The 12,498-nt window shown below is 33.3% G+C and overlaps 1 protein-coding gene across 2 annotated transcripts; it reads left to right on the top strand.

Annotated features, from left to right (window-relative positions):
• The first annotated feature begins 6,306 nt into the window (after window positions 1-6,306).
• LOC131068800 (uncharacterized) lies at window positions 6,307-12,266 on the top strand. Of its 2 annotated transcripts, none has more exons than XM_058004082.2 (2): window positions 6,307-6,997; window positions 9,602-12,266. In XM_058004082.2, the coding sequence occupies exon 2, from the start codon at window positions 9,716-9,718 to the stop codon at window positions 11,930-11,932; it is 2,217 nt and encodes a 738-aa protein (XP_057860065.1). In that variant the 5' UTR covers window positions 6,307-6,997; window positions 9,602-9,715; the 3' UTR covers window positions 11,933-12,266. The 2 variants fall into 2 exon arrangements, with proteins under 2 accessions (XP_057860065.1, XP_057860058.1); XM_058004075.2 differs by having other exon boundaries at window positions 6,310-6,997; window positions 9,646-12,266.
• The last annotated feature ends 232 nt before the right edge of the window (window positions 12,267-12,498 follow it).

Genomic DNA, 12,498 nt, shown 5'->3' with positions numbered 1-12,498 from the left:
TCGTGGCATAATGGTTTGATTACTATTAGTTGTTGGGGCATGTTTTTAAAACTAATCAAAGCTTAATTGTAAGGGTGTAACATGTAAATGAAATTGACATTTCACTTTTACCTATGTTATATATATAGTAAAAAAAATGTTAACCTAGTTTTACAAAAATCTTGTGTGCTAATGAAATTTATTTTGGACAAATATGAGCTAATTGATCAAAATACTCTAATTGGTGTTTTTTTCATTGCTAAATATCTCTTATCACCATTTTCCACTAGCTTCCCTCCTTAGGGGTATTCATTGCATAATTTTTTAAAACTAGTCAATGTCACAATATGTATACTATATATGTGTTACTAATTCTTCATGATCACAATGTAAGTATTATCAAATATGATTTACCTTTATATATTGGCTCTTTCTTATACATTCAAATCATTCTTATCAAATGCTTTCATGATGCAATGATACTCTTGCTTATACCATTTATGTGTTGCTTATATACTCACCTTGCCTAATCTCCCCATTGTTGGTGCATTCATTAGTGTTTTTCTGGTCAAGCAAGGGTTTTAGCTAACATAAGTGTACACTCATTCCTTGCCAAAATTCATCATAGATTAATTTTGTGTGTTATGACATGATGACATAGTTTTGGCACTTTGTTTCTATTTATTATAGATGATATTATTTCACATAACACACATATATTCTCTTATACTTAAATCCATATAATTTAAGATATTGTTCTCATTTTAGGACAATTCACTTGTCCCCAATTTCTATGCAATTTCATGATTATATTTTTTTATCACACATAGAGTTGATACATTTCCATTTGTGGCCATCAAACACCATTCTCTCCTCAAATCAGATATATTATGATGCACACATCCACTTTAATGAGGGTATATTAAGCTAACTTATTTATACATTTTCTCATCTATAGATTGAGGGAGCCAACTTAGTTACTAGTCCTCAACAAACTTATGTGTGTTCACTTTTTACTTTACTTGATATGATGTTGTGTAGATTGAATGTGACTCCTTGATTACTAATTGTTCACAACCATGTACATAATATGTTTTCTCTTTTTTGGCTCATTTTTATATAGAATAAGGGGGGATAACTTAGTTACTCCTACTTGATAACCCTAGAAACATGTTATCTTTTTCCTTTTTAAAAACTCTTTTCTTGGTTCATAGGAGCCAACTCAATCATTGAATCCATGAACCCTTACCCTCTTATGGTTTTTATTCAAAATTTAATATTAAAATTCATGAAATGATGTTATTTATGATTCTTTTTACAATTATATTATGAATAAAATTGATGCTACTAATGGATTATTGTCCAGCTACATGTAAGTTTCAAGACATGACTTTACTTGCACAAATAGAAACAAGAGTGCAACATCCAAACTATATCCTTTAAAAAAATGCTTGTTACTTTACTTTTATAATTTATAAATACGTGATCTTGCTTGAACCATGTAGATTTCCATGCATTCTTTGTACTTTTCCCTTATCCTTTTGTAATCACTTTAGCCATGTGTTACAATGCATTTATTTATCACTCAACTTCAATCAATTAGGTATAAAGTTGATTAAACATAGAAACTATCCCTCCATCTTATTGCTACAACCTTCATAAATAAACCTCAAAATTCACCCTTTTACATGTCTTTAACATGATTTTGGGTGGAACCATGTTCTTAAATATGACCATAGATGTTGATGTGTCCTCCAAATTCAAATTTATTTCTTCCTAATTAAGAATTGATCCAATTCTAAAACATAGTTGTTGTTTGTTGGCTCTTGTGCTAAATTTATCTAAACTAAGGTCTAAGGTCTTGTATTTAAAAAAAAAAACCTATGTAGGATACTAATTTCATAAGTAATGCACTAAAAAATATCAATGATGAAGGATTCAAAGCATTGGAGATTCTAGGTTTGCATCTACACATAAGAATATTTATCACATCAATCCTAATATAGATATTCTACATTATTTATGCCACCAATCTTGTGAACAACAACAACAAGGGTTTTCCTAAGGTGTAAGGAAATCTCAATGCTTCAAATATCACATAGTGAGCTCTTACATGTGTTCATCAATGCCACAATTAATATTTAAGTTATCTAACATAAAAAAAAAGATTGTAGGCTTTAGGTGTAAGAGTTACAATCATACAAGTTTGATGAGATTTCTACAAAGAAGGTGAAGATCAAATTTATCATGATAATATCTAGAAATATATATTAGCAAGATCAATTCATCATAAGCAATTGCCCACCTTTCCAATCCCTAATTTGGTATATAATTAGTGCCTATCACAATACATTAGTCATAATGCAATAAACTAGATACATGTATTCTTATCCATTCTCTCTTGTTAATTGCACTTCACATTTTCATGTCATATTAGTAACTTGGCTCTTTTCTATTCAATGTTAATCATGTCTAATTGATGCATTTATTTATATAATAGTAGCTAATAAAAATATAATTAAAAGCGAAAGAACACGACATTAAGGTTCTTTAATTTCCTTTCAAGTTTATGTTAAATCATGCTTAGTATGTATATACGTATCCTTACATATATGTTTGAATGTGTAACAAACACTAATAAATTTGAATTTAGAGTTATGTCGATGGTTGCTAATGTGATGCAGTGAATTGGATTAATGTTCTAGATCACTATGATAGTGATGGCCTAAGATCAATTCTTCATAAGGACAACTAAAAAGGTCTAATAGGGACATGTGTCAAAACATTGAGAACCATTTGATAAGCTCTAACTGTAAACACATTTTAAAATGGTAAATATACTATAAAAAGATATTAATCTGTGGACCTACGCTAATTAAATTATTTTTAATAATTTTTAAAAATAAAATAAAAGAGAAAAACAAACCATATTAAATTATTGAATGTTGGTCAAATGAGCCTATGCTAACATAGAGGTACAAATGAAACAGTCTTTAGGTACAACTAGATACCACAAGACTAGGGCTAACATATATTGCCATGCATATAAATAATCTTATATCATAAATATTAATTTACAATTGAATATATATACATAATATACAAGTTATAATCATATAAAAGTTCAAATTCAAAATTTTCATTGTTGAATATATATTCTTAAACTTTAGTTTGCTTATTATATGAACAATGTTTTATTATTGCCTTGTAAGAAATATGCAATGATGTTGATAATGGTGGATGCCATGTGCAAGTCATTGTTAAATTCTTTGAAATACCACCCTTAAATAGTGGTATGTAAGCCATGTTACTTTTTTCAATACAAAAAATTAATTTAGTTAATTTACCAAGTATATAACCTAACATTAGTATGCCTTAAAAAATATTGCCGATATTGACAACTTGAAAGTTATTTACAAATCCAAATTTAATCAAATTAAGTAGTGTTCCTTAATAGAGAAAGCTATATGTACAAATCTAAATTAAATTTGATTAAATAGCGTTTCTTAATAGCAAAAGTTATATGTACAAGTCAAAAATAAATGATTAAACAATATTCTCCACTTACAAAATTGATATGCACAATTCTCAATTAAATTTGATTGAATAATATTTCTTAATCTAACATACAAATTATAGTTCTTCATGTTTAATAAAGATAAACAAAATTATATAATAGAAAAAATCAAGGCTAGAGTCCCAAACAAGGTGGTCCAAGAATCACTCTTGGACTGAATAATTCGATATAACAACTTGACTATGCTTGAGGATAAATTGGTTGAAGATTGTGCAATGTATACAATGATGACTTCTCAACATTCGATGCGATTAAGCAACTCTTTCACTCAATATTTGGCTTTAAAATAATTTGATTTAGATGTTACTAAGGTTTGACACTTGTTTGAAAAATTGAAAAGTGATAATTCAAAAGAGATCTTTGGATATATGTTGTGCTTATTACCTCTTTACTATTACAAAAAGTGGCGTTTCTAGGGTTTTTAGGAGGCAACAAGAAGAGGCAAGTGTCTTGGTATCCATTAAGGAGAATTTTGTTTTAATATTATTCCTTGTTCATAGTTTTTAGGTGATAGGGGAAGTGTACTAGTAGTGGACATAACTAACTTCACACACCTAGAACTCTCAATCCGTACATCGAATTTCAATTTTTTTTTTGGTTGTCTTCGTATACGACCTAGCTGCTTATAACTAAGGATCTGGCTTCTGGATAGTAATGATGCACATTGTGCAAATCGTTATATGCGGAAAGCTCGAAAAGTGGTCATTTAAAAGTGTTGTCCCATACATAAACACCTTTGCACCAATAGTAGATAACTCAAAATTTGCAGTAGTAGTGGACAAATGCCCCAGTAGTAGATCACCTTTTTTGCACCACTACTGGCCCATTTGTGCACGACTACTGGAACATTTGAGCAAAGTTATCCACTATTGGTACATGTGATATTCCTTAATGAACTTTTCATTATCAATTTTTTTGGGCTCCTTTGCAATCTAGTAACAGGGGGTTAGGTTGACAAAAAGTTGTCCACTATTGGTACCCTTCCCCTCGTAGTTTTCAAAATTTAGTGATTTATATCTTCTTCAAATTTGTATCTATCTATCTATCTATCTATCTATCTATCTATCTATCTATCTATCTATCTATCTATCTATCTCTATATCTATATCTATATCTATATCTATATCTATATCTATATCTACAATGCCTTATTATTCTATCAAAACATATATTTATAATTGATAATTCTTAGAAAACCCTCACTTAATCTATTAAAAACATCAAACTTTCTCACTTTATAATATTAATAAATATAAACTTTTATAAGACAAAATTATAAAATATTTAATATTTTAAATAACAACAATAATAATATATATTTTAATATTAAAATTATATAAACATTATTAATAATAAAACTTTAAGTACAACCTAGTAAACTTGACTAAGCAAATACAAAAATGATGCTTTACCTAGCTTTTATTTAATTTAAAAAACAACTTAAAATTAAACAATGAGGTATTGCCTATCCAACATTTTGAATGCACATTTGATTGCATGTATTAAATAATTGAAATTCAATATATATCATGATTGTAAAATTTAAGTAGTTGATGAAATAGTCAAATGCCCATGAAGAATGTTGGGAAGAGGTTGTCAAACAATACGCTTCAAAGAATATCTAAGTCATGATAATTTTGGCTAGCCAACACTAAGACTTGTTATTGTTATATTTTCAAAAGGTTGCTTCTAAAATCAATTGTGTATTTAATAGCTTGTTATTTCTATTTGTTAGACCATGCAAACATTTTTTGATTAGTGATTTGGATCTTTCTCCATTATCAATCAAGATGAGCTGTTGGAGAAAAAAATTGAAATTCAATATATATCATGATTTAAAATTTTAAGTAGTTGATGAAATAGTACACCTCAAAGGATATTTAAGCCATGATCAACAATAAAACTTGTTAATGTTATATTTTCAAAAGATTGCTTGTTGAATCAGTCGTGCATTCAATAGCTCCATCAAAAGCTGGCAACAAAAATCTACATAGTCTAATTCATAAGTTAGTTTATTGATCATTATGGATAGTGAATATGTCATGGATTTGATTCTATAACTTGTTATTTCTAGATTAGACCATGCATCCATTTTTTCATTAAAGATTTAGATCATTCTCCATGATCATCATCAAGTTGAAATGTTAAAAAAAAATGATGCCTAACTATATATATTTTTAAATCGACGTTTTGAATCTCAACGAATGATTGCTATGAAAATCTTATACCCATATCATTACATTTCATTAACAATTAGAGGGGTGGATTTCTTAAAACAATGTTATTACATAACCCCGATGTTACTCATCCACGATGAAACAGTCTAAGATGAGTTTGAAATTGTCAAATGTTGACTAGCCATGTTTTCCTTCGAAATTTTCGATGGTTTGACAAATTTCCCTAATACCTATTTTCTTCAAAATCAATATCCTTGTCAAATTAATATATTAAATTTTGGTGACATTATCTTACTAGGTAGGTTTAACCAGAGTGCAAGGAATCGGTTGCAACATGTGACCTCAGTTGAAGAGCAGTCACAGGAATTAAGACCTTTCACTGAGCTATTGCATGACATCAGCTTAATTACTTTCAGTAATATGTGATAATCACCTGACCCACTAGCAGAACAATTTACTCCTTTTTATTTTATCGGGAGGAGTGAGTCCTTTCTTTTTACCTTTTATGAAACAAAGTCTTCTCCTTGAAGATGCTCATATATTAATCAATATCTGATGTCCGTCGACAAGCGGATATCAAAAAAATCTATAAAGACCCATGGCTTTTTCTCGTCGCCTTCCTTCCCACTTTGGTAATTTTTTACATTTAATCCAAGACCCAAGGTTTCCAGGCCCTGATGTGACCGTGAGGGAGTGACGATCCTTCCCCTAGATGGAAAGAGAGGTTCATGCTATTGTGGTGCTGGTCACAAGCGCAAGCACAAGCTGACCATTGCTCACCCACTTTTTAACCTTTCCTCTCAACTGCTATACTATTTCAATCCTTTGCACAGCCTTCTCTGTCCTTTTTAAAACACACTTTCTGCAGTTTCGAATCCTGCCGGCAATAAGGACTTTTGCACCCTTCCTCCTAGTCCTCCGCTTGTGCCTTCCATGATCTGGGCAACTACCCACATGCTGTTCTCAATTGGGTTTCTCATGGTCCCCTAGACCCACTATATTTTAACCTTGAGGGAGCGGATTTCGAATGTTGGGGAAGCACCAGTTTGATTTGATTTGATGTGGGTTTGGCTTTTTTATTTCTCTATTTTATAGGCTCATCTCGTGTGACTCGGGCTCTGCTAATGCATATGAGGAGGAAGTGAAAGTGCCATTGAAGGAAGTATGTAAGTGTATTGGATGATAGGCAATGAGAAGGTGGAAGGGACATGCTATCGGGCACCGGCTGGCTGACTTGTTCCAATGCAGGGTGGAAAGTATGGAAGTGAGTGTGTTTCCTCATATTCTCTTGACATAATTGTATCCAGATTTAAACTACTGTCCCTTAGTCTTATCTGTAGTTCTATATTAATTTCTTGGGATAACCAATACAAATCAAGGAAGTATGTTATACTACACACATGTCTATATTAGCAAAATAACATAATGTCATTCTAATAAAAAAGGCCTAGTGTATATGTAGACTGCAAGATGTTTGAATGTTGTTGTTGGGGGTATTGCCTTTTGCCTTTTTCTGTTATGTTTGTTCTTTTGTGATCTTGTTGTTCCTCTCTGATTATTATGTTGTTTTCTTTATGTATATGATCGATGTTATTAGTTCCTGCAATTTGAATGCAGTTTTATTAGTGTAGGTGACGATTTTTGTAATTTGATGTTTCCTGTGTTCTTTTAGCTTGTAATTTCGATTACATACATCCATTCTCTGCATGCTATAAGGGTTTATTAAATGTTGTAGTTCTTGATGCCAATGGTGTTGTTAATTCCACATCTGCATTTTGTAATTGTCGGTGTCTTACTTTGTAATTTGTCTATTCAAGTGTCTGCTCTTGACTTGGTGTTCTCAATATTCAATGTCCTTTGTAATTTTAATGATATGCATATCTATTCTCAGCATGTTATTCTGTTCTGTTAAGTGTTATAGTTGTCTGTGCCGATGATGCAGTCTAAGTTTAGGTCTGAATCTGCTCCCTGTGATTTCTGTTCAAGTGTAGAACGGTGATCAATTTCATCATGTTAGTAAGAACTTAAATATTATGGTGGACATGTTGAATAGACTTACTGGAAATTTTGAAGAGGTATACATAATCAGTATTGCTTTGGTTTTGCACAAGATAGTATTTTCCCTCTCCGTTCTCATTTTTTTGGGCCTTGTGATATTTAGTGGATGCATTAGGTCACTGTTTCCTAAGTAGCACTCTTCTTCTTCTTCTTCTTCTTCTTTTTAATTTGCTTCTTGTAAATAAAGAAGCGTTATAGCTCACTGCCCTCATATACTATGTTCACATTTTTTGGACCCTGTAAATTGAGTGGATGCACTAGATCACTGTTTTTAAGTATCTTTCTTCATGTTCTTTTGCTTCTTGTAGATTTTGGTTATCGATTGTGTTCATGCATTGATGTTATAGGTGTACACTGTCCTGCCTAAGTTTGTCACTAAACTGTTTTTCTGCATTAATGATATAGGTCTGGTGTCTCATGCAACAACTTATCTGCCTTCTATGGATGTTGTCTTTGTTAGTCTTGTGGTATCACTGGTTTATGTTCTAGATTTCTTGTTTTGCATTGAATTTTTATTTTCCAGTTACATGTGATGTAGATCTTAAGTATACCATTTAGGGTATCAACCTTTGTCAACTAACGTTATTGATTTTTCTGTCATAGAGTATATTTATTTACATTTTTTGTGTAAACTGTGATCATGTAGAAATGATGAGAATCTTTTTCAGTAGCATTTGCTTTTTAGTTTTTACATTTTTTCGTTTCTACAGTTCCCAATTATATTGTGATTTCATGTTTATTGTTAATGGCACTTAGGTCCTCCCTCCATTACTTAGGTCCTCCCTCCATTGCTTATTTCAAGTTTTTTGCTATTAACAAAACATTATTCAATTTTTTCTTCATTAATATGAAGCTCTTTATTCTTTTTCTTATATTTATGTTATTCCTCTACTATTTTGTAGTTCACCTCAAAAAATGTTGCAATCTTGGCCGTATGATGTATGTACAAATTAATTTTTCTGACTTTGTTTTTTATTTTTTATTTTTTTGGAATGGCCTCCTACATTTTTGTTATAGTGAATTCTGAACTGAAGACATATTTTAACATTTTCTCTTTTTTTCCATTATAGTTTTGTTATTAACTCCACTCTTGAAACAATGGCATAAATTAGTAGCCTGCTAGTTTGACTATGCATTGCTTTGATTACCGTGAGATGTTTCTTTCAGACATTTTCTCATTTTCCTGTCCAAATTTCAGGTACAGATTCCATTCTTATAGCAATATTATTGTTTTCCAATTTTATGCATTATTTTCTTTGTTGTAGTGCCAGTCTTATTATTTTTGATGTCTGACACATTTATTCTGACGGCGTTATTTCTGCCCATGTAATATGGTTTTGGTGTTCTTTCTCATAGAATGTTGTAGAATTGTGCCAAACGGAATGTTGTTAAGGGGTGCAATTTATGTATAACACTCTACTCCTGGGATCCAATTTTATTCCTTATTCTCTCTTGATTCTTTTCATGGTCTGTGGTCATATGTTACTGGGCTGTTCCTTTTGTATTCTTTCCCACATTACTCATCAATGATTTTAACAATGCATCGCCCTCCTTCATTCACTGATTCTGTATATTTGTGTTTGGGCATGAGTTTCATTCCCTTAGCAATAAATGGGTATCTACCCTAAGAAGATTTTCCTGTCATTTTTTTATTTTAAATTGCACTTGCTGGCATACTAGTGATCTATGTCGTAGGGTAATCCTTGATATTTTCTAAATAATGTTGAGACTAGTGGTTTTCAAATAGTTCTAATTTAGAAGGAATGTACTAGCATTAACATGACTGTTTGTATTTTTAATATACTTCCAGAAATATATTTTATCTTCCATGTAAAAACAAAACGATGGGTGCAGTTTGGAGCTCTTGGAGCTATACAAACATACGGGCAAGAGCGTCAGCAACAGGACATAAAGTGAGCCTTCGATGGCAGCTCCAAGCCATCCTCATGAAGATGAATTGTCTGCAAAAACACTGCAGAAACGATATGAGGGCCTGGTGACAGTTCGTACTAGGGCAATTAAGGGGAAAGGAGCATGGTACTGGATACACCTCGAACCTATTTTGTTCCAAAACCAAGACACTGGAGTTGCCAAGGCTGTGAAATTGCGCTGTGGCCTCTGTAGTGCCTTGTTTTCTGCCTCAAATCCATCTAGAACAGCATCAGAGCATCTTAAAAGGGGAACTTGCCCAAATTTCAATGGAGGAATTCCTAATCCTATTTCCTCCATTCCTCCATCTAAAACAATTGTGTCTGCCAGCTCTTCTCAAAACAGGAAGAGAAGTGCTCTTTCCTTACCAGCGCCTCCAGTGCCTCTTTCCATGATTGGTACTCCTCGTCCCAGTTCTGAACTTGTCCGTTATGGGAGTCCAACTCCTTTAGTTCTTTCAGGGGGTAAGGAGGATTTGGGTGCCCTTGCTATGTTAGAAGATAGTGTGAAGAAACTAAAAAGTCCAGGTGGAAAAGGAGCTCCAGGACAGATCCTAAGTAAAGGTCAGATTGAGACAGCGCTTAATTTTCTTGCTGAATGGCTCTATGAATCATGTGGCACAGTTTCATTTTCTTGTGTGGAGCATCCAAAATTCAAAGCATTTCTCAACCATGTGGGTCTCCCACCAATCAGTAGAAAGTATATTGCTGCAGAAAAGTTGGATGCCAAGTATGAGGAGGTAAGAAACGAGTCTGATGCAAAGCTTCAGGATGCCATGTTTTTCCAGTTGGCTTCAGATGGGTGGAAGAAGAAAAATTTGTCCTACGGTGATAATTTGGTAAATTTGACACTAAATCTTCCTAATGGAACCAGTCTCTTCCGAAAGGCCCTTTTTACCAATGGGGGAGTTCCTCCCAAGTATGTTGAGGAAACTCTTTGGGAAACCATAACAGAGATATGTGGTACAACAGTAGAACGGTGTGTGGGAATAGTTGCAGATACAGATAAGCTTAAGGCAAAAGCACTGAGAGAATTGGAACGTAAGAACTGCTGGATGGTCAATCTCTCATGCCAAGTTCAAGGATTTAGCAGCTTACTGAAAGATTTTCATAAACACTTCATGTTATTTAGATCAGTGGCTTCAGATTGCTTTAAGTTGGCTACTTTCTTCAATGGCAAGCATCAGGCTAGTACATTTTTTCAGAAGTATCAAATACAAGAATTATATCATGTAAAACTGTTTAGAGTTCCTTCTGATCCTCCTTTTGCAAACAATAACTACCCCTACATTTATGCTATGATGGAAGATGTTGCCAATTCAGCACGTGCTTTACAACTCACAGTGTTGGATGATTCATTCAAGGTCTTTTATGCAGATGACTCTCTTGGAAGGGAAATTGCAGATATGATACAAGATATGAGATTCTGGAATGACCTGGATGCAGTTCTATCATTGGTCAAGCTGATCAAGTTAATGGTACAAGACATTGAGGCTGATAGGCCTTTGGTGGGACACTGCCTACCATTATGGGATGAACTGAGGGCTAAGGTTAAGGATTGGTCTGCAAAGTATAACATTGAAGAGGGACCTGTGAAAGAGATTATTGAAAAGAGATTTGCTAAGAACTATCACCCAGCATGGGCAGCAGCTTTCATTCTAGATCCTCTCTATCTTATTAGGGATAGCAGTGGGAAGTATTTGCCCCCTTTCAAGTGTCTGACACCTGAGCAAGAGAAGGATGTTGACAAGATTATTACGAGATTGGCTTTTAGAGATGAAACCCATATTGCATTGATGGAACTCATGAAATGGCGTGCAGAGGGCTTGGATCCTCTGTATGCACAGGCGGTGCAGGTAAAACAACCTGATCCTGTTACAGGAAAAATGAAAATTGCCAACCCGCAAAGCAGTAGACTTGTATGGGAAACATGCTTAAGTGAGTACAAAGCCCTTGGCAAGGTTGCTGTCCGGCTAATATTTCTGCATGCAACCTCTTGTGGTCTAAAATGTAACTGGTCATTTATGAGATGGCTATACACTCATGGTCATTCAAGGGCTGCAATGGATAAAGCTCAGAAGATGATATTTATTGCTTCTCATGCAAGGCTTGAGAGGAGAGATTTTGTGAATGAGGAGGAAAAAGATGCAGAGCTGTTTGCAGATGGTGACGATGATGTACTTAGTGACGTTTTTGCAGATCCAACCTTGTAACATATACTTGTAGGAGCTTAGAACTAATTCTTTACCTCTTGCCCTTCTTGTCATTTAGTCTTAAGATGAGGGAGAAAAGTTGAGTAACTCTATTAGATTCCCATGCTTCAATATTGGTTTCATCTATCAGATCTGTTGTTGATACCCACTTATCCTTTCTATGATCATTCAGGTTCGTTGAGACTCTAGAAAGTAGGTTCCTGTGTTGTAGATTTATCCATGAATATGTCCTGTTGTCTTGGACAGACGGTTTGCCTACACTATTTATCTTGTAATTGAATTTTAAGAACAAAAGCTTTTTTTTTGAGATTGAAAGAAGTTTGGTTGTTTGGAATTGCGATTCTACAAGGGGCTGAGGATGTTCTTAAATTTCATGATTGTATCTGTTCTCTTCACTCTTTGAATAAGCAGGCATTTGTACTTGCTATTGGACTTCATCTGGAAAAAAATTCTACTAAAGAACACATGCAAGCGACATATCCATCATTGGCATGATGGCCATGAACCATAAAATAGTCAGAAGCACAAATTGGTTTGTTATGACCTCATATAGCATATTTCCCCAA

Source organism: Cryptomeria japonica, chromosome 11, assembly GCF_030272615.1.
Source record: "Cryptomeria japonica chromosome 11, Sugi_1.0, whole genome shotgun sequence".
NCBI lineage: Eukaryota > Viridiplantae > Streptophyta > Pinopsida > Cupressales > Cupressaceae > Cryptomeria > Cryptomeria japonica.
The sequence above is the reverse complement of the archived record's forward strand: the minus strand, read 5'-3'. Positions and strand labels throughout refer to the sequence as shown.